The sequence below is a fragment of the Brassica napus genome, chromosome A3 (genome assembly GCF_020379485.1).
Source record: "Brassica napus cultivar Da-Ae chromosome A3, Da-Ae, whole genome shotgun sequence".
Lineage (NCBI taxonomy): Eukaryota > Viridiplantae > Streptophyta > Magnoliopsida > Brassicales > Brassicaceae > Brassica > Brassica napus.
The window spans coordinates 6618991-6643703 of NC_063436.1; the positions used below are offsets into that span (position 1 = coordinate 6618991).

Here is a 24713-nt window from a genome sequence, read left to right on the forward strand (position 1 = left end):
ATAAGGTTAATTGAAGTAAACTAAAAATGAAGTTTTGGTTATTCCTAAACTAATCACCTTTTTTTTGTTACTGTTGAACATTGAAAGTTTAAACATATCCTTAATTGATATCATTTTCCGAATTTCTATTACTTGAATCATAGATTATTTTTTTCTGAAATTGTAGACTGAATTGTCATCTTCTCTTCTTCTTGATCCATCGTGGTAATTTCATTATTTCATACTTCTGTTATAGAATTTTGTTTGTTACTTTTAAAACTTGTGAACTTCTTTCAGCTTTGTAGAGTTAAAATAAATATTTAGAGTTGACGTTATGTGGTTTCGTATAATTCTTTTGGTTTCATATATATTTTTCCACAGATATCTCTATCCATGATTATTCTAACTCAATCAAGTATGTTGGGCGTGTCTAATTTCCACTTCGCTTCGCATATGTATAATATAATAAACATACTACAACGTTTGTAATAAATAATTTTGAATTCAATGATATACAATAAGATTATATGTTTGTGTTTGTCTAATTGAATAACTGAAACCCGATATAGAACTGAATCCGAAGTTGAACGGATTCGACTGAGTTTGTAGTGTGTTATATCCAAACTAAACCCAAAAATACAAACCAATCTTTAATATACCACTAAACAACTGAAACCCGATTGAACCCATATCAAATCCGGTTAGATACATACCCAAACGCCCAAACCTATATACTCTCTTCCACATTTTGACTGTTTTTTTTTATTTCTTAAAATCGATCGGCGAAGAATTAAAGCGCCAATTTCAAAATAGCTCCTTCTTCGCCGTCGTCGTCTCCGTTGCAGCATTCTCACAAGTCACAAGTCACATCCACTAAGAATCCCCCCGAAAGAGTACGATGCGAGGTCGATTTCTCAACATCGACTACTTCTCTACTCCGCCTTCTCAGGTATACGAAGCCCTAGGCTTCCTCAATCTCCCAGCTCCCGATGATTTCCCGGCTCCTCTCTTCCGCGACCGGAGCGAAGAGTTTCTTCGATTCGAACCTGTCGAAGGCTTCTCTCTCCCGATCGATAATCTCCCTATCGGAGATGCGTTATCGAAGTTCCTCTCCGACGTGGTTCCCGATCGCGTCAGCGTCGACTACGGAGCCTTCGAGATGGATTACTCTTCCCTCGGAGACGAGCTTAAGTTTATTCTCGGCCGTGGAGATCCTCAGTTCCTCGAGGTGAGATTTCGAATCCCTAGATTGTTCGTTTCTGGCGTAGATCTGGAATCATGATAACGGCACAGTTTCCGTTGAATCTGCTATAGTTGTAGATACCTGATAGCTTATTTGAGTTAGAATAATCTAAAGTACTGATCTGTTGCAGAAGAGTGAAGGAGATGCCATTGAGGAGAAAGTTACACTAGATTTGAACATTGTTCAGCTGGAGACTCCAGAGATGGATTTCGAAATGGTATTTGCTCATTCATTGTAAACATGTGCCAGTTCATTGACTTCTCGTTCGTTGTGATACTGAGGTATCTTTGAAAATACAGGAGAATAAGCTCTCATCGAAGATTGAGGATCTCCAATGTCTCTCTAAAGTTCTAGAGATCGAAAATGAGCCGGTAACTTAACATTTTTATGGAAACTTTGTAGGCTTGTTGAGCTAATTCTGTATCTGAATTTGGATATTTTTCTTATTGCAGGTTAAGTTCGAGGAGTCAGATGTTATCCTACAGAACTCAAGCGACATCAAGCAGGAGATTTATTCTGTTGATTGCATTTCTTCTGATTACTTCACAGAGAACAGTACTTCGGTGAGAGAAGATGAATGCTTCCGCAAGAATCGACCATGGTTCAGAGATGCTGTATTTCCCCTTCTAGAAGTGGATGAAGTAAACTTGAACGAACTATCATGCTTGTCTATGCGTGATAAAGTATTTGCTGTTCTCGAAAGGATTGAGCCCAGAGATATGGATACAGAGAGTTCTCTCGTTATCAACTCTAAGGAGCTTATAGGCTCTAAGGATTATGATATATTGGATATCCTCTCTACGGATTGCTATTCAAACAAGAGTGTCCAGTCTGATGTGGTACCGCAGGAAATTGATATAGTGACTATCTTGGAAATACCAAATCCTGAGGAAAGCTTTCAGTTTGATCAGGGGAAGCTGGCTGTTGATGTGGTCTCGGTAAATTTTGAGGAAGTTCAGATCTTGGATGTGGAGATATCTGATGTTTTCAGCAGCTTCTGTTGTCTTCAACAACCCATTGAACCAGAAATATGTCCCGGGATGTTCAGTGAAGAGATGAACTTCAAGAGTTTCGATGAGTTAGTTGTCAGTTCTGAACTTGCCTTCGCAGATGATGCCTTCAAGTCTATGCCTACTCCTATCTTAAATGATTATGAGATAACAAGATCTCTGGAACTCATTTATGAGAATTATTTGTCAAAGATCAAGCCTCAAGCGTTTCCGGCATCAAATGACATATACTTGCCGCTAAACCTTCTTGAGGAGACAAAGCACAACCATGAAGCCCATTTTTGTGATTATCTGTCTGAAGCAATAGTTACATGCAACATTGATTATGATTTGGAATCGTTACAAGGAGACAGATGGGTTTATGATTTCGTGCTCTCTGAAGATGCTTTCTGTCAGCCACTTGTAGAGAGATGCACTGAACCTTTTTATGGTATATCTACCCTTGATGAGTACCCTCCAGTCAATACTTCTCATGGGTTATTGGAACGCCCTTGTCCAGAAACAGGATCCGGGGATTGTGGAAGGGATGATTACGCTAAAAAGGCTGCCCTGGTGTTCAAATCAATGTCTGCTTTTGATGACTTAACTTTTTTCATGGATCCTCAGAAAGCTGTGATTGAAGAGAATCTTGAGTCTAGAGTCGAAGCTGCTAAGACTGCCAACCATAAAATTACGTCCACTGACTCAAAGGCTTCATGTATATCTGGTGGCATGCACCCAAGCTCGAAGACAGAGGATATGAAAGTTCACAGTGTTCGCCCTTCAGAAAATATTCTGGCCCTTGTTCGGGATTTTGAGAAGAGCTATTTAACTCTCGTGAAGGATGAACAAGAGTTGATTTCAACTTTATCAGAAGATAAACTGAAGTTACTCAGCATTTCGAAAGGAAAGCTTATCGACTGCATACGAAAGGCAAATGTCCACAAAACACCGTCAGCTGATGATAAGACCTTCACGTTTGCATTGCTACTAGCAATTAAACAGATGACATGGTATTTATGTTTCTTTGGTATCCGTGTGGCATATCTCTATCTTAACAAGCTATGTCGGAGCTCAAATCCCATGAAGCTAGGATTGCACACGCTTTACTCATCATTTGAATCAGAACACATGTCAACTGAGAGAGACATCACTAGATCACATCCATCCCTAGCTGTTATCCAGGGGATTTTACAGTCAAAAGTTGTCCGTGGGAATTCCAAAGCGTTACTTTTGGCGGAGAAAGTTTTTTGGTCCTCGCTGAAGAGGCTATTGGTGTCCATGGGGTTATCTTACAATGAGCTCAACAGTCCGTCCCCAAGTGGAAATCAACTGAATCTTAATGAAGCAACAGAACCTTGTTCCCTGCCAACCACAGACTGTCTGCTCGTCGCTTACGAGTGAGTATCATTTATTGCTATAATATTATTCTCTCAATGATCATAGCCTTTGAAAAATGACTTTTATGGGAAGTGGACAGGGAAAATATTTGTTGATGAATAACGGTAGGGGTCTTTTATTATGATGATTGCAAGAGCTAGATAGTGCTAAATACTGTTGCTTCCCAACCTCTGACATATTATAATGACATTTGCTTGTGTGAATTGCTTTTTTTTTATGCTCTTTGGATCTTTTCATGCTAAGAAACATACCTTTATCTATTCTTGTTCAACATTTTCGGCTAAACTGTTCTTTTGGAGAGTAGGTAAGCTAGCTAACTAGTTCGTGCTATTTTATTCTAGGCGCATTTCTCCATCTTTTCCTGTGGAGAATTTCAGCGTCATTGTAGAATATGGAGGTCCAAATGCATCGCCCAGAGTCTCATCTCCTTTAAAGTTGGACTCCTTTCCTTGCTTTCATTTTATAAAAGTGGAGCTGGATATGTCCAGTGCGTCCGGGCAACTCTCTGCAGGTGTTACAGTACCTTATAGTCTCAAAATGGTAAAGGTAAGCAGAGTTCAACGTTCAAACTTTTCAAACAATAAAGATCACATATGTAGATTGTATTGTTATAGTTAAAGTCTGTGAGTGAAGGTTCTAATCCAGAGCAGATGAGCTACCTATATCACTAATAATGTTTTCAGTGTGTGTCTGGGAATTAGACAAGTTCAACACTATGTACTGTGGAATCTAAAATTGTTTTCACATTTCTTCCATAGCTGCCTGTAATATAACTGTTTGTTTGAATGTACATGTCCCAAATATGAACTTAGTACCGAACTTTAATGTCTGTTGTAGGGAGATGAATTTGAGATGAAAACTGGGTGGTTGGAAGAAGTGTTGAACTTTGTTCCACTTGAAAGTTTGTGTTCCGCTGAATCTTCAGAATCTACGAAGGAATCTAAATTTGACTCCGTGCCGCAAGAATCTGGAAGAAAATTTGGGATAAATGAGCAGGGAGTTCTCTCTGACCAAAGAGCTGTGATTGTAGTGAACACAAAAACTGTTGACAAGGAGATGATAATATCCAGAAGAAGTACATATCAAAAGGTCTTGGCAATGGAAAAAGAAGGAGTGCAAGTTGTGGAGCGCGATTCCGATCTACCTGTGGACCTGATGCTAAGTCCTGCGATTTGTCTAGTCTGGTATGATTGTGGAAAGGTTAGTAAGAAGTCGGGTGCCACTATTGGTGCTTCCTCGAGCTCACTTTCATGGATTGGGGATATCGCAACCAATGTTTTGACGTCATTGAGTTTCGGTTTCAGCACCTGTGTTATGGTAAGTATCACTGAATTTTGTTTGCTGCCATTAATGTGTCTGCCATGGTTTCTTCTAAACTGGCAAAATGAGTCCACAACACATCTTAAAGAATGGTTATTATTTTTTTTCTCTGCAGGTTTTTGAGGGGGTACCCACTTGCCTGGCTACAGTAATGGACTCTTCTGATGAACTGTATGCAGCAGCTGGCAGCCTGGGAATCAATTTACAGATCTTTTACTCATCGTCAGCTGATTTAAGTGATGAAATAATACTGAGGTGTATCAAATCTTCTGTTAAATCTTCACAAGTCCATGCCAAAATGCCTGAGTCAGAATCTCTTGCAGAATCATTTCTCACCAAGTTTCCTTCCGTGAACCCGCTTACAGCTCATGTAATTCTGTCATCTTCTGGATCACTTCTCGAATTCATGAAGCTCCCACATAGTAGCAAGGTTCAAATGTTGCAAAAGTATCATGTACCTGAAGAGAGTGTTGAACTCTTCAGTTCATTATGCAGATACGGTGCAAGGGAGGACTCCAAATCTGTAATGACAGACAGCGCTTCTTCTGTATCTTCTGGAGCTGACTCAGACACCCACCATCTCAATGTCCATTCTGGTTCGAAAAGGAAACAGTACATTACTGGGAAAGACGAGACTGATATGGAAGACTCGATCCATTGTGTTCCTTCGACAGAGTTTGCTGGTACGAAGCGCAAGCCTTCAGGGGATTTCCAACTTGATGATCCTTGGTCATCTAGAGATCATGAGATGTTTCATTTTGACCCTGTCACTGAATTCCCCGATGCACCTCTCAAACCTTCTGGGATCATTCATCCTAACGACTCTTGGCCATCTAAAGATCCTGAGAGGTTTGACAAGAAGTCAGGACCTGGTTCTTCATCGAAGGACACGTTCTGGGAGAATGATTTTGGAGCCGAGGACAACCTTCCTGGATTTGAAAGTTGGAGTTTCCCCGTTACAGATGAATCCATGAGTCAGAACAGAGGACGCAAGTTTCCTGTGATGGGACAAGTTAACTTGCACGACACTAGAAACTCAGCGAACTTCATGGGAGACTACAAAGGTGAAGTTATCAACATAGAGGATCGTAAGTTTCTCGAGGAAGATCTCCCTCCTTCTCCTGGTTATAACCGGTACTCTCCAGTAGTTTCTGATGTTGCTGAAGATCAGAGAAAATCGAAGTCTGCAAGGAAGTTATCTTTCTCTGAATCTATCCAGCCTATCTTCCCAACAGCAGCTGAGATTAACTTCAGTTCTGAGAGGTTACCTACTACTCCTTCGCGTGGCTATCTTGACAACTTCCCAGCAAAACGTCAACGGACCCTTCTGGAGGAAGTCTTAACACGGAGATCTTCAGTTTCCACAACAGATCATCCATTTCAAGAAGAGATATCACATTTTGGTGGGTCTCCACTATCAAACGCAATCCGTTCTCCAGATCCAGTACGACGTTCTCCTTGGACTGTTGATTTTCTCAACAGAGTCAGAGAAAGGAGTACAGAAAGGAAGCAGCAACTATCACTTCTCTCTCATCTCACTCCTTCTAGTCTGGAAACTCGAGTTGACCCAAAGAAACCTAATATCAAGAGGAAGAGTCCTTCCATAATAGAATTTTTCAAGCATAAAGGAGGCAACGCTCGTAGTAGCAGAGTTCCAGAAGAGAGAAAGCAGAAGCGGTTCAAGAATTCTTCAGCCTCGCCACAAAACGAGAGATTTGACTCGCTTCTTAGGTCGTATACGCCAGTTGATAAGCGAGCAAAACAGGTATCTGTTCTGTATGATCCTATCTATATAACTTAGATTCATTAACACCATTGTTTTTTTTTCTCTTCTTTCCAGTCTCTATCTTTCGCTGGGAGTGGATCTGGAGGCCAAACAAAACTGGTCTGGAAGTAATGAACAGTCAGAAATTCAGTGTGGACCAATCTTTATGTAAGTGTACTTTTATCGCTTTCTTGAAGATCATAATTAATGGACCATATTCATATAGTATTCCTCTTCTGTGATGTTACAAGAATAGTACTCGCATGTAACCATACAGATACTAAAACTTCTTACCGTTCTTGAGGTTTCTGACAGCCATCACAAGTTGTTGTCTTTATCATTCTACCTCTCCAAGGCTTTTCTCTGAATATCTCTCTTCCATTTCTGTCAATTCTCTCGCCATTGAATTTATTTTGTTCTTATAATAAGCCAATTCATCTGATAGATTCTCCTCTTTCTGCCCCTTTTCCTGTGACCTTGCTTTCATCCTGTTATTGTCGAGTGAGAATCTTAAATAAGTCACGAAACATGAAGACTTAGTGTTATAGTTACATGCCTTTCATCTAGGATTCTAGTCATGTCCTTTTCTTTCCTCTGGATACTTTCAAGTTGATACTTGTTTTTCTCAATTCTTCATTCTCCATTGTTTCTTGAACAGAGCTGTTTTGTAATTCACTGTACTGCAGGCTTAGACCTTCTACTTCTCTATTCAGATTATGTAGCCTGCGCTGTCTTGTCTTCGTCTTTAGCTAAAGCAAAGTTTTCTCAAACTCATCTCTTTCTTTCTTCCCACTCTAGTATTATCTTCTCTGTTTCCGTAGCTGCTGCTTTTGATTCGTCTCTCATCTTGGTGAGCTTCGGGAACCTCACCTTCAAGCATCTGTTCTGGACTTTCATCGACAAATCTTTGTGCTTCTCGTCCACGTTTTTTGTCACTCTCTCTATTACGTAATCTCACTCTCTGCTATCTCTTGCATTTCCTCTAGATTTTTGTTCTGCAGACGAAGGTCATTTGCTTCAGCCAATTTCTTTGTTGTCAGGTTCTCATGCTCGTGATCGATCCTCGATCTCTTTCTTTAAACTCCTTAACCTGACTCTCCAGTTCATTGACCGTAATCAAACATTCAGACTACTCTAGTGGTTAATTGTTGCTTCAGTCTAGCTTCCAATGTATCTACTTAAGATTCACCACCTGCTGTTGAGCTTTCTTGCTACTTAAGAGTCCTGTTCTTCGTTCTTTCTCCTGTAGGATTCATTCTAACTCCCAATCCAAATTTTTGATCTGTTGCTTTGATCTGTTGCTTTAGCGTATCTATATATCATAATTTTTCTGCCTCACACATCTTAGCATGTCTCCCAGGCCCTAGTCCCTAAAGGACCGGCAATTGAAACTTTACTATAGATCGATGCATACTAGACTAGATTTCATCTGTGCTTCAGTTATTACCTAACCGGAAATCCAGAAGAAAATTAAAATCCAAATCAAATTTGAATTAATCATTTCAATCCTAAAATAGAGAACTATTATTCTTTCCCCTCCCTTAAAGTTGTGTTTATGAACAAGAAAACCCCTCAAGTCTTTACTTCTTTAATTTTCGGTTTGTCCCTAAAGTCTCTATTCGTTAACTTCTGACCACCACCCTCTGTTTCTTTTCTTCTCCATACCCAAATGGAATATCTTCATCTTCAATCCTTCTCCGTCTCTCTATCGTTGTTTATATGTGAAATTACCATAAGATGATCTATTCTGTGAATAATTCAAGAAACAAGAATGGTGAAGCTAACTATAGTTGGAAGGGTTGAAGATGGATTACCGCTAGCACAAGATCAAACCTATGTAAACCAACAAGACAACGTTAGTTTCTTGTTCTACAAAGAGCAAGCCGAACTACTCCTAAAACAAATTTCCAAAAACCCATTGTTACGTCCAAAGATGACCATCTTGCTTGATCATCATTCTTTCCAGTATCATTTCATATTAATCACTACTTTACTTTTACTTCATGTTGTTTCTTCAATTTTGCCATTCTAATCTCTCTGCTGAAACTGTGAAGCTTCCTGGTGGAGAAGAAGATATGCTACATCGCGCTATCTGATTCGTCCTACCCAAGAAAGCTACTTTTTCATTACCTGCAGGATCTTCAGAAGGAACTTGATAATTTCGGTGAGACAACACTTATCCAAACAACCTCAAAACCCTATAGCTTCGTGAGGTTTAGTAAGATCATAGGGAGAATAAGGAAGCAATATATGGATACGAGAACACAGGCTAACCTATCGAAGTTGAATGCTTCGCGGAAACAAGAACTTGATGTAGTTACTGAGCATTTGAATGATTTAATGCAAAGACGACAACTCTCAGGTACTTGTTCTTGACTTTTTTTCACCGGAAATTAAAGAAACGTTTTTTTTCTTCAAAAGATTTAGTTTTGTTATCTTTTTATGCAAGCAACATCAGAAATATCGTCTTTGGATCGTCGAATGTCTGTTTCAACCATTTGGTGCTCACGATATCTTCAGGTATATGAAAAAAAATTCACATGCATGGTTCGTCAAATAAGGAATACATTTGTCACACTTGTGGATTTGTGGTTTTGGCTATAGTCACTTATGTTTGTACTTTATTTTATTACAAATTTTGCAGGATATTGCGTTAAAATGGACACCCGTGACGATCATTATTCTCGTTATTCTTGTTATTTTCAAATCAAGCTTGATTATGACAGATGATTATTTAATTTCAAACATGATATGATCAAGTAATATAGTTATGGCTTCTCGTTAAAATAATTTGACTTTGAAATGTTCTACGACAATAGTAGAGTCTTTGGGCAAAGAAAAGGACATAACCAAATAAATAACACTGGCATATATACGAATAATTATTCTATTTGTATATACAGATTGTCGTGAAAATAAATAACTAAAACCAGATATAAACAAAAATACAAGCTTTTCCCAGAAGAACTTTTATTTGTTCATGTTTTCTAAGAGTTCATATATGGTTTCTTGATTCTGCCTTGTAACGCAAGTAACTTGATTGTCTTCTTCTAACACTCATATGATCTTGATTTACGTTACCTTTAGATGTAAGTTACGTCGCTGTTGATGAAGAAATCCTCAGAAGTATAATAATTAGCATACTCATGATGGGGTTGTTGAAACTCTGTACGGAACATGACATCATCCTCAAGTGAAGAGTAGCTGTTCTTGATCATCACCAGTTCTTCGTCTTCACTTCTATTTTGAGTTTGATTAATATGCAATGAATCTGTAAATTCGGAGGAGTAGTTGACGTGAGGATCTGAAGAAGTGATCCACTCCGAGAAGAAGAGCTTAGGCATGTTGTTGCTGTCCATCATGTTTTTGTTGCTTCCTTGTGATGGTGGTGTATAAGGTTTCTCTGGAAGTGTCTGGAAGGAGATCACGTGGTCTAGGGTTTCTGGATTTCTTTTTCCGCAAGAAACTGGTGAAGAAGATGATTCTGTTAGGTTTGACCTTTGAGTTTTGAGTTGTGGTTGAGATTTGAGACATCCCTTCTTCAGATATGAGTGCCAATAGTTTTTAATCTCGTTGTCTGTTCTTCCCGGTAAATACTTTGCAATTCGTGACCATCTAATCAGACCCAAAATTATAAAAACAAATGAAAAAACTTCCTAAAATGTGAAACTTGTAGCCTAATTAATGATTTATATTCATCTGCCGTCAAATAATAACATAATCTGGATTCAGATTCATGACTGTGCATGTTTAAGTTATTGACAAGAACTAATGTTTTTCATTAGGTTTTTTACTTACTTGTTTCCCAAGGAAGAATGTAAGGTCAAGATGGTCTCTTCTTCTTCTGCACTAAACGTCCCTCTCTTTAATCCTGGCCTTAAGTAGTTAATCCACCTTAATCTGCAGCTTTTTCCATTTCTTTGCAATCCTGCCACAATAATTACATTTAGTTAGGGCTGAGATTACAATAAATGGTGAGGATTAAGACTCTAATCAAAGATTTCAGAGATAAAGAATAAAAAACCAGCTAATATAGGAACAGTGGTCCAGCAAGCATGGCCTTGAGAGAGGATGAAACTCTTGAGCTTCTGGTCTTCTTCAGGTGACCATAACCCTTTCCTCTGTCTCTGTTTTGGTCTCTCTCCGGATTTGGTCATCTTCCCCATATCTTGATTTCTCTCTCAAGCTGTCCTAATTAAGAGAAAACTTGTGTAAATATGATGAATGAGAGAGAAAGACAGAGACATACAGAGCGAGTATATATTAGCATAGTTAAGCATTATATTATTTTTATTATAGAAACAATTATTTTATAAGCATTTATAGAGAGACCATTCTGATGTAAACGCCAACGCACAAATAACGTTTTAATTAAACCAGAAAACCATAGTCTAGAGACTTTTAGGATATGGTTTAATTGGGGCTGCGTCGTATAATAAAGACACATGACATTCATATATCTATGCCATGCAGAATCAAATGAACTAAAGTGTACACACGTGTATATATATGTACGTTATGTGTAAGTATAGAAGGTTGTTAGCTAGGAAGCTGCCATGATAAAAGTCTGGAGGAATATGTAAGCAAGAATTAGTTGTAAACCCAAGTCACTTGGTTTAAACTAAAGTATTTAATTAAGATTTTGGACAAAGAGAGAATAAGGAATCTTTGCTTGTTTTTGTTTTCAAATGTCTTTTGTTATCTTCTTCTTGTTTCCTCTAACAAATTCTATAATGCCTGATAAAATATAGTTATTGACAAAATTGCATTCACAAGGAAAATTTATGTTACGGTGATAATATGTTAAGTATTGTTTAACCAAGTTGGTTATTGTCTGCTAATAGTTTGACCATTTTGTAACCAATCATTTCTCAGTATGTTTTCACCTAACGTTTTCATTGAAGTTTAGTAACGTAGCTATCACAGTTTTTGACAAAAAGAGACTAATGCCATCTTTAGGACCTTATTAGTTAATCTGAACTACTTAAAACTAAAGCACCTATAGTGAATAGTGAAAACAAAAAGAGTACGATGATTTCACTTGTCATGGTCTCTTTATACAAAAGCAAACTAAAAAACATCTATCAATGCCAAATGGATCCAAAATTGACAATAAGTAAAAGTGATCAATACTTTTGTTGTGCAAAAGTGAAAATAGTTGTAAATTGATCAATTATATAAATGTGTAAAGTGGTCCAGAGGGGGAAACTTAACGCTGACAAAACACACTTTGTCTGCTTCGAATCAATGATTACGAAAGGAAACGAAATAACTGATTAAAGAATGTAAAGAATCAATATGTTAAAAGGCGTACCTTCGCTAAGCTTATCAAATGCGAGCAGACAGTTTGGACTTGCCGTTTGCGATGCCAAGAAACTTGGCCATGTATATTTGAAAATGCCTAGTAATTTTTTTAAAAAATAATAAAAATAAAATATTATTTGTTAGGATATTTATGTATTTTGTCTTGGTAGGTGAGTCAACACTTTCCTCCTATTTGCTGCATCAAAACTTGTAATAGAAGTATACAAGTTTACAATACATTACAAAAAAATTAAAATAAATAAATAAAAGAAGACAAATAGTAGTATAGTACAATACATATTATACATTGTAGTAAAAAAGTTGTAGAATACATTGCAACTTTACAAATATGGTTTCATTTTGAGGGAAAACTATTATTCATATCTATGTGCCACGACCCAATTGGGTTTGCTGACGTTTTCGTATTGAAATGCCTCCATACTTGTTCTGACTCTCGCGTTTTCTTTTTAATTATTAGTCTCCAAGCCACGTTTGTTATCTATCTTTGCCTTAAGTAAGAAGACTTCGTAAGTTGTACATTATATAGAAGAAGATGATCTAATGACGCCCACTAATAGTAAGCCATTGATTATAAGATGCTTACTGGCCACGATATAGCACTCTGGCGCCATCTTCGTGACATATTCTGTTGTCACGGCCTGTTGCAAAGTTTTGTCCGGCCACTTTACCCAATGGATAGTTTGGCCTGGGATTCAACACTATTAGGTTTCCACAGTTTTTAATTTTCGTTCCAAACTTTGTATTTTTGCTTATAGCTACACAATCTGTAACAAAAATGTATGAACTACATAAGATACCAATAGTATCTGAAAATGCTTATGTAATTTTTTTCAGTTAACCGCTAAAATGCCGACGTGGAAATTTTGGAACAGATCCACTTGTTATATATCTATACGATATCATCGATGATATTCTGTTAATTGTTTTCTGAATCGGTTTCTAGTATTTGTCAATATTTACGCGTTTTCACTATTTCAGAAGAGAAAAGAAACTAAGCGAAAATTGAACAAAAAATGGAAAAGTGTAAGAGGTTATTTCACTTATCTAGTAAGTACTTTCTGTATCGACTTGGTGATACTTAACTGTTTGTTGTAAAAAAAGAATATATAGTTGGTTCTAGGGTTAGAAGTGAGAGTCGACTATTTTTCTTTGGTCTAAGGTTTCCAAAATTGCATGTCACACCGGTGGACAAAGGCGTGCTTTAATTTAATCGATTAATGGGTTGTTGTAATTTTATTCATGTTCAAGGTTTCTTTTTTCTTGTTTAAATTTTGAACTATGTTGTAGCAGTTTCAAGATGCATATCATATGCAAACTGTATGAACGATCAAGTATTTTTGTTTGTTTGTACAGTGATATTTATTTCGATGACAAAATACACTAGATTTGCAATGTCTATCTATGTCTCTTGTTGTCGATAAAGTTATAATACAAGGTCACTTCTGTAGATGTACTTCATCAAAGGAGCTAGCTCGCACGTCATTTTTGCTACCATAATTGTTTGAAATCTCTTGTGTTAAAAAAAAATGTTTGAAATCTCGTTAATTGAGTTAGGAGCCGGCATAGAAAATCCTTTTAAACTTGAGGAACTATTCACATTATGTAAATATTCAACGGTATTTGCAAATTATATTCGTGAATGCTGCTTATAGCAATTCCAATGGGAATTTTTCACCATGGAATTCTCATCCCAAATATTTGTCTATGTATATATAACAATTAATATTTAATTATGGATCTTAGAATTATAGGAAACCTAATCCAAAATATCTCATAATTTTAAAATATTCATCTAATTTATAAAATTTATATTGTCTAATGTTTTGAGAACCTATGGGTAGATATCCTCAGTAAGATTGCTCTAAGAGAGGAAAAAATAGTTGCTACCCATTATGAATCTCAAGTTCTTATAGAATGTGTGTTATTTCTCAAGTATTCGAAATGCAATCACTGAACAAGTTCTCAATATATATGTATGTATATAAGTTACAAACCTTTTAAAACATCAAGACGTTAACTATAGACACTTATGAAGTAATAAAACCAACTGCAAAACAGATTTGTAATGTAAATCATGAGTGGAAAGAAACAAAAAAAGTATGTAATAATATTGATTAGTTTCGTATACCCGAGAAAATCTCCAAAACTCCATCGGATCCTCCAGCCACAAGCGTGCACCAATCTTCATCAGCTTGTCTCCAACACACACTACTGACAAACCGACGGTCAGACCCAAACCGGTCCGTTTGACCACCCAACCCACGCACCCAAACCGGTTCTCCCCACCTCTTATCGTACACAAACACTTCATTATTTTCCGACCCAGACACAACCAAACCACCGTGCCTCCAAACGGACAACCCCACGAAGTTCCGGCTATTAACATGCCCTCGGAACGTGCGAACCACGCGCTGTCCGTTAGCTATATCCCACAGTTTCAAGCTCCCGTCGGTCGAACCCGTGACGATTGTGTGTTGATCCATGAAACGAGCGTACGTCACCGTTTTGGTATGACCGTCTAACACGAATATCGGGTCAACGAGTCTTCTTACGTCGTACACGTAAGCATTCCGGTCAGCACATCCGACGGCTAAGAAATTTCCACCGAACGGATCAAACTCCACCGAACATATCGCAGCCGTTCCACCTCCGGGCCTAACCGTCTTATCCAACCCTCCGTTTCGCGGGTCCCACATTTGAACCGTTCCGTCGTCGGAGCCAGACGCGCCTAAAACGGAACCACTGCGGAGCGTGTAGTCAACGCTCCAAATCTTTCTCCCTCCGTGCTCGTCTCTCTCGAAAACAGGCACTCCTTTCTCCACGTCGTACTCGGAGACCACCCCGTCGTAATCGCCCGACCCGATAACCCGACCGGTTAAGTCGGGTCTCCACTTGAGACTGCTAAGCTTAGCCGGCGTGCAGATACATCTCTCCACGTGATCATCATCATCATCATCACGTGACGTCCCTAACAAAGAGTTTAAACGATAGATTCTGATCTTTCTTGCGATCCCTCCTGTGGCTAAGATCTCTCCGCTCGGGTCAAACTCGATGGCTCCGATAGCGTCGGTTCCGGTGGAAGGAGAGGACACGAGGGCGGAGAAGGAGAGATCCCAGTCGAATCTAGGAATGTTGTTGTCTCTGTCCATGGTTGTGGGAGATGAAGAGGAGGAGATCATGCATGCTTATTGGCCATGTATATGAAGAAGAAGAAGAAGAGGATCTTCTGATGTTGTTGTTGAGTATCTCGGAGCAGAGCAACGCCTCCATGAATGTGTTACGACTCGTTTAAGTTAAGTACACACGTATCTATTTAACATATACATACATCTTGTGCATGTGGTGTGACTTATAAGATATGGAGTGGGGTTTGATTATTTACCTGAATAAAAAAGTGTTCTATATATTGGATTTAATGTTAGCATATCATACATATATAGGGAAGACGAAACCATATATATAGTGTCATAGATTCATAGTATTTTTTTGATTAAAAAAAAATCAAATATTTTTTTTTTTGCTAAATTCACGATACGTGGAACTTTATTTTGTGTGGCTTTGAAATAGAAACGCATTCATGATTCACGAATTCACGTCATTGGTACTTGTTGTTCTCCCAATGCTTCCAGCTAGAATATTAATTAGGAAAATTACGTGGGGTATAAGCAAATTATCTGCATTTATTAAATTTTTTATTTATCATCCGAATAATGCTAAAAACCTAGATAAATCTATCAAAATATGACCATGCAGGCATGCACACATGGCTAAACAACCACTCGAAGATCACTGAATAATGTGTAATGGTTACAGTATGTTTAGTTTACATTAGTATGCTTTAGAGTAAAATACCTTGATCTCGATCATTCCTCATGTAAGAGAACGGGATAAGGTAGTATGGGAAGTACTATTTAAATTGCAGTATTGTTTTCCTCATCTAAGAAAATGAATAAAAGTGAGCTAATTTTATTTATATTTTTGGGTTCAAGTAGAAATCGCATTAAAGAAGGAAGAAATGAAAACACGAGATTAGGTTTTACGTTAGCGTTGGTACAATATGAACCTCAAGTTTTGAAACCTCTCTCTTTAACGATTAGTTTGGTCGTTGTAGATCTCAACTCCTACGTGGTTCATTTTGTAGCCTCTTTATTTTATGTCTTGTTTTCAATTATTGGTGAAGACAAATAAAGCGAATGCAAAAAGTACACGTCGATCGACGGTCCATTACATTTAGAGAATGCTATTGCGATAGAATAACTACATGTGCTTTGATATCTTGGTGCATTTTTGGCTTATTTTTGACGATTCCAATATATTTTCTGGGACTCCAGACTTTATCCTTAATATATAGTTTATTATATGACAGATAGATGGCATATTCGGCCCATATGAAACTGATTTATTCATCTAGGATAAGCAAGTTGGCAGGTTAAGTGAGTTCTTCCCACAATTTAGTGTCAGGTAACAAAGCAAAGCAGACCTGCTAGCTCGGAATGACGTAATGAAATTTAGTGTTTTTCTTTTAATTATTAAAAACGTCTGTTTCTTATTGGTTATTTCATGTAGTGCAGCTGAAAAAAATCGATGAATGACATGAATGTGTGACAAAAAAAAACAAATTTAAAGAAGATTGCTACACCTACTCATCATGCAACAACCCAAAAAAATGCAACATTCTGGTCTGTTACTTTTATCTACAAAATGGTTTGAGAATCTCTCCGATGTCTAGGAAGATGGGACAGGAACATATCCCGTACGAGCTCTCAGTGTTTCGGTTCTTTTGCTTCTCTCCATCACACCCACCAGCCATTCTACACTTTCCTTGATTCCTCTTCTGCTCCACAAAAACATTTAAAAGTTCCCTCACTGCTTCAATCATTTACTATTGAAGCTACAACATTCCTGTGATTATTACTTACCCATCATATCCAGAAACTGGTTCAAACATGTACACCCTTTCGTCCAGTTTCTTCAGATCCAAATATCGATCCAGTTCCTCAGCCGAAACAGCATTTGAGAGATCCTAAGATTCAAGACTAATCAGAAAGAACAGCATATCTCTGGAGAAGTTAATATAACAAACGAAGACAATGCAATCTCCCTACTTGCTTGTTTGCCAATATCAAAAGAGGCGCTCCTTGCAAATCCTCATGCCGCAGTGCTTTTTCTGGTTGAATGCAAATTCATATATTTTTAGCTTCATAAATGCTTGTTTGGAGGTCAACTTAAACTTTACCTAGAGCAGATTTAGACTCTTCAAAGCGGGAAGGGCAAGCTGCATCGATCAAATATATCAATGCGTGTGCTTCTTCATAATACTTCTCCCAAATCGAGCGCAAACCAGGCTGCCATAAGATAGCCCAAAGGCATAAATATTTGATTAGAAAGACTAATCCTTTTTGATAAACAATCTACATTTTAGTGAAGGGAAGAGATAAAGATTCGGACTGTTATTACCTGACCGCCGAGATCCCAAAACACAATTTTGGCATTAGAGACTTCAATACGACCAATGTTAAGGCCAACAGTGGGGACAATACGATCATGTGGAAGACCTTCAGAGATTGAGTAGATCGTCTTCAACTTCTCCAAGAACGTCTAATAAAATGTACATTAGAGATGAACCTTCAACATGATTCTTGAACTTTTGATTAAAGTAGAAAAAAACGGTTACCGTCTTGCCAGCTTTGTCGATACCAAGAATGAGGACATGGAACTCAGTCTTGCTGAACATGTAACTCCACAGTCCATGCATCAGAGAAAACATCTCTTCCTAAACAAAATAAAATAAGAGTGTGGCTTAATTACTTAAAGCATAACAGATTATAAGATTATCACAAATACATTCCCGGATCTAACTTCCACAATGCAAATATCATATCTTCACCGAATCCTATCACATTACATCAAATTACCAAAACACTATCATTCACCAATACCATCAACAAAGATAAAGTAGAGATCAGAGAATGTATATAGAGATCAAAAACAGTGAATCACCACATTTAAGATCAAATATCATAGTGAGCGAAGAGCTAGATCAATATACAAAAGCTACAGACATTGATAAAAATATCAGGATGAAGATTCTTACAGTTTCTGAAGAAGAAAACTCAAAGATTCGTTTTTGCACTCAACTCTGTTGTTGTTGTTGGTCTTCTTCGATTCGATTCGATTCAATCGTCCCCTTCCTCAAAATGCCAAATTCCAAAACTACCCTTCATGCATTAGATACCGACACGTGGCAATAAGGATCCACGTGGCGAGATCTGAATGTCAAAGTCAAACAAAGGGACGGGGGTAATAGAGGTGATGTCTCGGGGGTAAACTCGAGAAATCCCAAAACCCCAGTCTGCGAGCTAGCGATCGAGGAAAGAAAAAGTTAGCTGGAGATTGAAGAAGATGACTGATCCAAAGAAGTAAGTGTTCGTCGGCTTACTTTCTTTCGGTGAACTTTTGAGACTCACTCCATCGATTGATTCGCTCGATTTCTCAAATATGGGCTAGGGGTTCTTGTTACTCATGTTTGAATTAGCTTTATAGGTTTGGTCAACTAGATGCTTCCTTGTTCTCAATTCCTTTCGATTGCCATGTTTTTTTTAAAAATGATGTAGTTGGTTATTTGAATAATCTCTGTGGTTCCGTATTTAGTGGTGTGAGCGAGAGCTGCTTCTTTGTCTTTTACAGGTTTATGATTTGAGTTTGCTCCTTTATATTTTTTTTTGTGTATGTTTCTTTGGAAAGTCAAGCAGCCCTAAACATGAAGTATGTTTCAGACCGTTACCTTGCTTAAGCTTAAGAATAAGATTAGCTTCCGGAGCAGTGAGCTTCTGTTAGTTTTGTTGATGTATAGAAATATCTATAGACATGAAGTTCTAAGCCTTCTATGAAATTGGAAGAGTGAGGTCTAGTTGTTAATGCATTTTTCATATTGGTTTAACTGTAAGGTTATATGGGAGTTTATTGTGTTTAGTTAAAGGCTCAGATAATGTAGTTTATCTTCTCAATTCATGGGGTTGTTTCTATCACTTTGCCTGTCGCTAATTAGTAGTGTATCTCTTGGTGTCAGGGGGCGTGTACAATGGGATGAAGCCAATATTGTGGAGATTGAATCTAACAAGCCTGTTAGGCAGAAGATCACTGAGCCTAAGACTCCTTACCACCCCATGATTCATGATGATGATGATGATGAAGGTTTGTCTATTTTCCCCTATTTCTGGTTTTTTATTGTGTTTGCGCATAGCTTTTGATAAACTTATGAGCGTGTGTATATAATGATATGGCAAGTATGTGTATTTTAGACATCTTTTTTTCTTGATTGTACCAGGTTCTCTCTCTCCTAGAGGAGGCAGATCGTTCAACGAATGCGTTGACGATATGCAACGTGCGGAAGATCTGAGGAATGTTCTCAATGGTGAAGCAGTTTCTTCCGGTAAGGGGTCTGGTTCTGGTGGTGGCGGCTGGAGCTCGGCGGAGGATGAAGAAGCAGATCCATTAGATGATGAAGGTCCTCCTCTCAAAGCCAAACAAACATTAACTTTAATATTCTTTTGTTTGATCTCATGTTTCCGTTTTTATGCAAAAACACACAGGTTTGGAAGGTGAGAAAAATGAGAGGTTCAGTGAACTCAGAAGAGTACATTACGATGAGTTCCACAAGGTGAAGGAACTGAGGTCCCTAGGGTCCTTCTACGAAGAAGAAGAAGAGGGCGAGGATGATGGTGCGAGTAAAGCAGAGACAACGACCTCACCACACAGCGAAGGCCGCGTTAACAAAGAGGTAGAAGCAGCGAGGAAGTCATCTTCATCCTCCAGTTGATGATACTGAACCCTCTCTGTTCAATCAAATGTGTTCTCTTGTCCAGGTTTAATAGAGCTCTCTCTCAATCTAATCTAAACCCTTTTAAAAGGAAAAGGAACAAGAAAACAAAAATCAAGATTCTGAAACTATGTTATGTTGTTACAGCATTTTAATGCAAATTGCTTACAATCAAATATTATTTCGTCCATGTTCTTGTCAAAGTTGTATCAGTTCTTACTGTTTTGTGTTTTCTTTTTATTACCTTTTCTATTTACCAGTAACTGGAAAAAAATGTCTTCGGTATGCGTCGCCGTTTAGGGCAAATCTTTATAAATGTGCATGTTAGGTCCAGTTCGGGTTCTATATGTTTAAAATCTATTGAGCTATTTAAAAAATTCAGTTCGGTTCTGGTTCGGTGTTTTTAGTTTTGGGTTCGGATATCATAATTAGAAACTAACTAATATTCAAATTAATTTTGAATCTCTAGATTCAAGTTTTTAAATTACTTTGAATAAAAAATTCAGAAATTTCAAGTTTGTCAAACTAAATATTAAAAAAAATTAGATTTTCAAATAAAAATTTAGACAATTCAGATATTTTTAAATATTTTAAATAAAATATTTTGGTATTTTGTGTTTTTAAGTATTGCGGTTTATAAATAATATTTTTATATTTTTTAATTATTTTAAAACTAAATATTTAATATCTACAAATATATAAATTATATTATAGAAATTTAGATATCCTGGTCCATTCTAATTTTTTAATTATAGAAATATAGAATTTTTTATTTGGTAGGATCCAAACCAAACGGAAAATTTTCGGTTTGGATAAATGTGTCTAGGCTTATGGTTCAAATTGCACGACCGAAGATCATATAATCAGTCGAACTTGATCTGTCCACACACATCAATGGCGAACGAGAAACTCCACGAAATGTCGAGACTATCCTCTCAAATCTGCAACCAGATCTCCTCCGTCTTCTCTAACCCCACGGATCCTTACCCACCGCCGCTTGATCTCCTCGTGACGGAGCTCACCGGAGTCTCCCGCCGCGGCGCTCGCGTCTTCCTCCACGGCGTCGGACGCGAAGGCCTCATGCTCAAAGCCTTCGCGATGCGTCTCTTCCACCTCGGCCTCTCCTCTCACTTAGTCTCCGACATGACCACGCCTCCGATCTCGTCTCCCGATCTCCTCATCGCATCGGCGGGTCCCGGAGGATTCTCAACCGTCGACGCGATTTGCTCAGTCGCGAAATCTGCCGGCGCTAAGGTTGTGCTCATCACTGCGCAGCCGGAGACGGGGTCTTGTGTGAAACATGCGACGGATGTTTGTTATGTTCCGGCGCAGACCATGGCGAGTGACGGCGGAGGTGCGACGGAGAAGGGAGAGAGGCCGTTGTTGCCGATGGGGAGTGTGTACGAAGGAGCGTTGTTCGTGTTGTTCGAGATGGTTGTTTACAAACTGGGTGAGGTTTTGGGTGAGTCCCCTGAGTCAATACGGTGTCGTCACACCAATTTGGAGTAGGAACGTTGCGTTGTTTTCGCGTTTCAGTGTGTAAATGCTTGCTGTTTTGTTTGTATTACATGCCACGAGTGTTGGGGGTGGATTTACATCCTACCTCAAGGCCCATTAGACAATAAATTAAGCTCATTTTACTATGAAGCCCTAGCTTCTTCCTTGTATAAATAAAGAGATGCCTCTCTTTATCAAGGGATATCTTCTTCCTCATTTTAGACTTAGAACACTTCTTACAAAGATTTTATACATTCTTTGATTCACTTTACACTAGAAATCATTCTTGTAATGTAATCTTTGATTAATAAAGTCTTTTGATGTTTTCTTTCTCATTTAATTCTTTCAAGATTTCTCCTAAACCTCAAGAATCTAATCTTTATTTTTTTAGATTCTTTATTTGATTGATTCCAACAAACATCACAAATATAAACACCATTTTTGGATCAAACAATTGGCGCTAGAAGGAGGGGGCTAAGGAGAATTTTCTTCAAAAGATATCAAATTTGAGAGAATCCTAGATCTAACTTCATCATCTCAAGATAAAGGATGAAGCTTTCTCATGAAAGCTTTGTTTTTGCGGGGGACGGGACTCTCATCAAGAATCGAGTATTGAAATCATCTTTGAAAAAGATAAGTTTCTCAATCTCATCTCATTAATAAAATTATATTCATGATTATCACATAATCATAGATACGCATGTTTAATCTGTGAGAGGAAAGAAAATAATAAAAAAAAATTATTTTCTGACTTTAGGAGTCGTGACCGACGACTACTCTGAAAAAGAGGGAATCGAACACAGACGACGTCGATGGGGCTGTCGCTGCTTTCCCGCATCGGTCGAGTTCGTCGAGTTCCGTTCCATCCCCGCCAACGACGAGCTAGCCTGTGACAGAAGGAGAAAAGAGAGAGATCGTTCACTACCTCAAAGGCAGTCGTGAACTCGAAAGTTCTCAGCTTTGGAGCTCGCGACGGAGAACCGAGATCTCAGCTCAGTTAGCAACGACGGCCAACACCTTCTCTCTCGTCTGCTCCGATTAAAGAGTATGGGGCCACGGATTGCAACAAAGCTCGGCAAAGATTGTAACAAAGCTCGAGAATCGATCCCGCGAAGCTCACGAGTTTGACCTTGATTCGAGTTTGTTGGGTCTGTTTCCTCACCGGCTTCAGTCTCCACCACCACGTCTCGAATCTAATCACTCCCCAAACTCAGCCCATGCTTGATCTCGACTTCACACGATCTCCTCCTCCTCGAGACATTTATGGCCTTACCAGAAGCTCTTGCTGGAGCAAAAGAGAAAGCTTGATTGAAGCCACTCCATCAATGGCAGCTGAGAGAGAAGTTCAGCTCTGTTCTTGATTTGTGACACCGCAGAAATCACAATCTCAATCACAGTTTGGTCTTGGAAGCCATGGTTTGATTTTGGCTAGTCACCCACATCTCGTAAGCTCAGCCTCTCGGACAGAGGCAATCACGTGATGACCTTGATAGTAATGATCTGATCTCCACACCCGACTTCCTGCGCTTCACCACCATGGCATCTTCAAAAGCTCCAGGAAAAAGCTTCAGCATCTCCCAAAGATGAGACAGAGCGAACGGCAACAAGGGACTGCGAAGAAACGTGGAAGAAGAGCTCAGACGTGCCTCTCTTTCCGTACGCGAGATGGTTCCTCATTGTCGACTGCTTCAAGCTCTGAAAGGTATAGAAAACAGAGGAATGGGTGATAGACCACGACAAGCTCGGTCTCTCTTTATGCTCAGCTCATGATCATCAACACCGTCAACGCGCATCCCCGAGCTTGACGTTGTCAAGATCACGTCTTAGCCTCTTCGTTGGATTCATATCACGTGATCTTGGCATTGCTTGGAGATCATCTCAGTAACAGTTCGATCTTGGCAGTCACGTGATCTCTACCTCTGATGTGACGAGGAAAAATCAAGACTTCGATGCTCTCATCTCCGAACGCTGCTATGGACGCAAACTTCATAGCATAGAGCTCTTGCTTCTTCACCAAGCAAGCTTTACCAATTGACAAGATAAGCTTTCCTAACAACCTTATCAAATCATTATTATCCTTACGTTTAAGGCGTAGTCAAGTTATAGTTTGCTTCTTTAATCATTTATTATCTAACCATGATAATAAAATATTTAAAGAAGCGATAATGATCGTTACAGCGTATTGACTTATGTTCAAACTCACTGTATTTGATTATATCAACGTTCATGACATGTGGTTGCTAACAAGACTTAATTTTCTTGAAGCTTTGTCCATCCCCTCGCACTGGTCTTTGCACGATCTTGCTGCAAACCATCTCAAGATCATAGGCAGAATGCCTTCTCGTTTCACCGCAAGAAGCTCAGAACCTGATCTTGGCGACAAAGCATGATCTTGCAGTCTCGGTTTGATCTCGCAAACATCTTACATGCTGACCAGTCACGACAACATGCGGATCAACAAGACGACTCAACTCGTTGATTTCATTACTCCATCTACACATGGATTGCATCAATGCTGCGAAGACATGTCCACCTGGTGACTTGATTGTGACGGTCCGTCCATGATGGTACGTTCATAATGATGTCTATGGCAACTTCTTCTTGGCAGTTAGTCGATCGACACTTCATCCATGGCAACTTGCTCCGGTGGTTCAGAACATTGTCTTCACAGATCGTTCGCGCAACCATCCCGGAGTAAGAAGTCTGATCGGAATTAGAAGTATGTCGATGACAGCTCGCCCGAGACAGTCCGTCTACGACACTTCATTTATGGCAACCTAACCATGACGTTCCGCTCATGACAATCATCTGCGACATGGGTACGTGCCTAGTTCATTGTCTAATAAACCCCATACATAAAGTTCACAGAGATCGACTTCGACTCTCTCAACGAACTTGGGGGGCTTATTGTTGGGGGTGGATTTACATCCTACCTCAAGGCCCATTAGACAATAAATTAAGCTCATTTTACTATGAAGCCCTAGCTTCTTCCTTGTATAAATAAAGAGATGCCTCTCTTTATCAAGGGATATCTTCTTCCTCATTTTAGACTTAGAACACTTCTTACAAAGATTTTATACATTCTTTGATTCACTTTACACTAGAAATCATTCTTGTAATGTAATCTTTGATTAATAAAGTCTTTTGATGTTTTCTTTCTCATTTAATTCTTTCAAGATTTCTCCTAAACCTCAAGAATCTAATCTTTATTTTTTTTAGATTCTTTATTTGATTGATTCCAACAAACATCACAAATATAAACACCATTTTTGGATCAAACAACGAGTTGTTTTGGCATTCCGGTTGAGAAATGTTTGCTGCCCGAAGAATTCATTTTATCAACCATTCGAATAATTAATAATTTCACTTTAATAT

General features: G+C 38.5%; 6 protein-coding genes and 1 pseudogene across 8 annotated transcripts; 4 read left to right on the forward strand and 3 right to left on the reverse strand.

Annotated features, from left to right (window-relative positions):
- Positions 1-731: 731 nt before the first annotated feature.
- On the forward strand, positions 732-8954 carry LOC106387959 (protein SHORTAGE IN CHIASMATA 1). Of its 2 annotated transcripts, XM_013827905.3 has the most exons (9): positions 732-1207; positions 1353-1439; positions 1522-1593; positions 1675-3611; positions 3954-4158; positions 4450-4929; positions 5048-6697; positions 6773-6865; positions 8752-8954. In XM_013827905.3, exons 1-8 carry the CDS (start codon positions 878-880, stop codon positions 6827-6829), a joined length of 4818 nt encoding a protein of 1605 aa, XP_013683359.1. In that variant the 5' UTR covers positions 732-877; the 3' UTR covers positions 6830-6865; positions 8752-8954. The 2 variants fall into 2 exon arrangements, with proteins under 2 accessions (XP_013683359.1, XP_048629984.1); XM_048774027.1 differs by lacking the exon at positions 8752-8954 and having other exon boundaries at positions 733-1207; positions 6773-6995.
- LOC106387964 (25.3 kDa vesicle transport protein-like) lies at positions 7178-9460 on the forward strand. 2 transcript variants are annotated; one of them, XM_013827910.3, is made up of 4 exons: positions 7178-8662; positions 8752-9059; positions 9147-9217; positions 9342-9460. In XM_013827910.3, the coding sequence occupies exons 1-4, from the start codon at positions 8469-8471 to the stop codon at positions 9450-9452; spliced, it is 684 nt and encodes a 227-aa protein (XP_013683364.1). In that variant the 5' UTR covers positions 7178-8468; the 3' UTR covers positions 9453-9460. The 2 variants fall into 2 exon arrangements, with proteins under 2 accessions (XP_013683364.1, XP_022570796.1); XM_022715075.2 differs by having other exon boundaries at positions 9156-9217.
- An 81-nt stretch (positions 9461-9541) lies between these two features.
- On the reverse strand, positions 9542-11228 carry LOC106386598 (transcription factor LAF1-like). Its single transcript, XM_013826431.3, has 3 exons — positions 10722-11228; positions 10496-10625; positions 9542-10312 (listed from the first exon to the last, which is right to left on the reverse strand). The coding sequence occupies exons 1-3, from the start codon at positions 10861-10863 to the stop codon at positions 9781-9783; spliced, it is 804 nt and encodes a 267-aa protein (XP_013681885.1). The 5' UTR covers positions 10864-11228; the 3' UTR covers positions 9542-9780.
- Positions 11229-13971: 2743 nt separating this feature from the next.
- LOC106387961 lies at positions 13972-16362 on the reverse strand (annotated as a pseudogene).
- Positions 16363-16585: 223 nt separating this feature from the next.
- Positions 16586-18347, reverse strand: LOC106387957 (ADP-ribosylation factor-related protein 1-like). Its single transcript, XM_013827902.3, has 7 exons — positions 18117-18347; positions 17697-17795; positions 17480-17620; positions 17259-17367; positions 17128-17189; positions 16942-17045; positions 16586-16856 (listed from the first exon to the last, which is right to left on the reverse strand). Exons 2-7 carry the CDS (start codon positions 17787-17789, stop codon positions 16748-16750), a joined length of 618 nt encoding a protein of 205 aa, XP_013683356.2. The 5' UTR covers positions 17790-17795; positions 18117-18347; the 3' UTR covers positions 16586-16747.
- Positions 18316-20031, forward strand: LOC106387958 (protein phosphatase inhibitor 2). The gene is made up of 4 exons (XM_013827904.3): positions 18316-18441; positions 19092-19216; positions 19350-19529; positions 19615-20031. The coding sequence occupies exons 1-4, from the start codon at positions 18425-18427 to the stop codon at positions 19839-19841; spliced, it is 549 nt and encodes a 182-aa protein (XP_013683358.1). The 5' UTR covers positions 18316-18424; the 3' UTR covers positions 19842-20031.
- Positions 20032-20091: 60 nt separating this feature from the next.
- Positions 20092-24500, forward strand: LOC106387956 (3-hexulose-6-phosphate isomerase-like). The gene is made up of 2 exons (XM_013827901.3): positions 20092-21437; positions 24265-24500. The coding sequence occupies exon 1, from the start codon at positions 20658-20660 to the stop codon at positions 21348-21350; it is 693 nt and encodes a 230-aa protein (XP_013683355.1). The 5' UTR covers positions 20092-20657; the 3' UTR covers positions 21351-21437; positions 24265-24500.
- Positions 24501-24713: the final 213 nt, after the last annotated feature.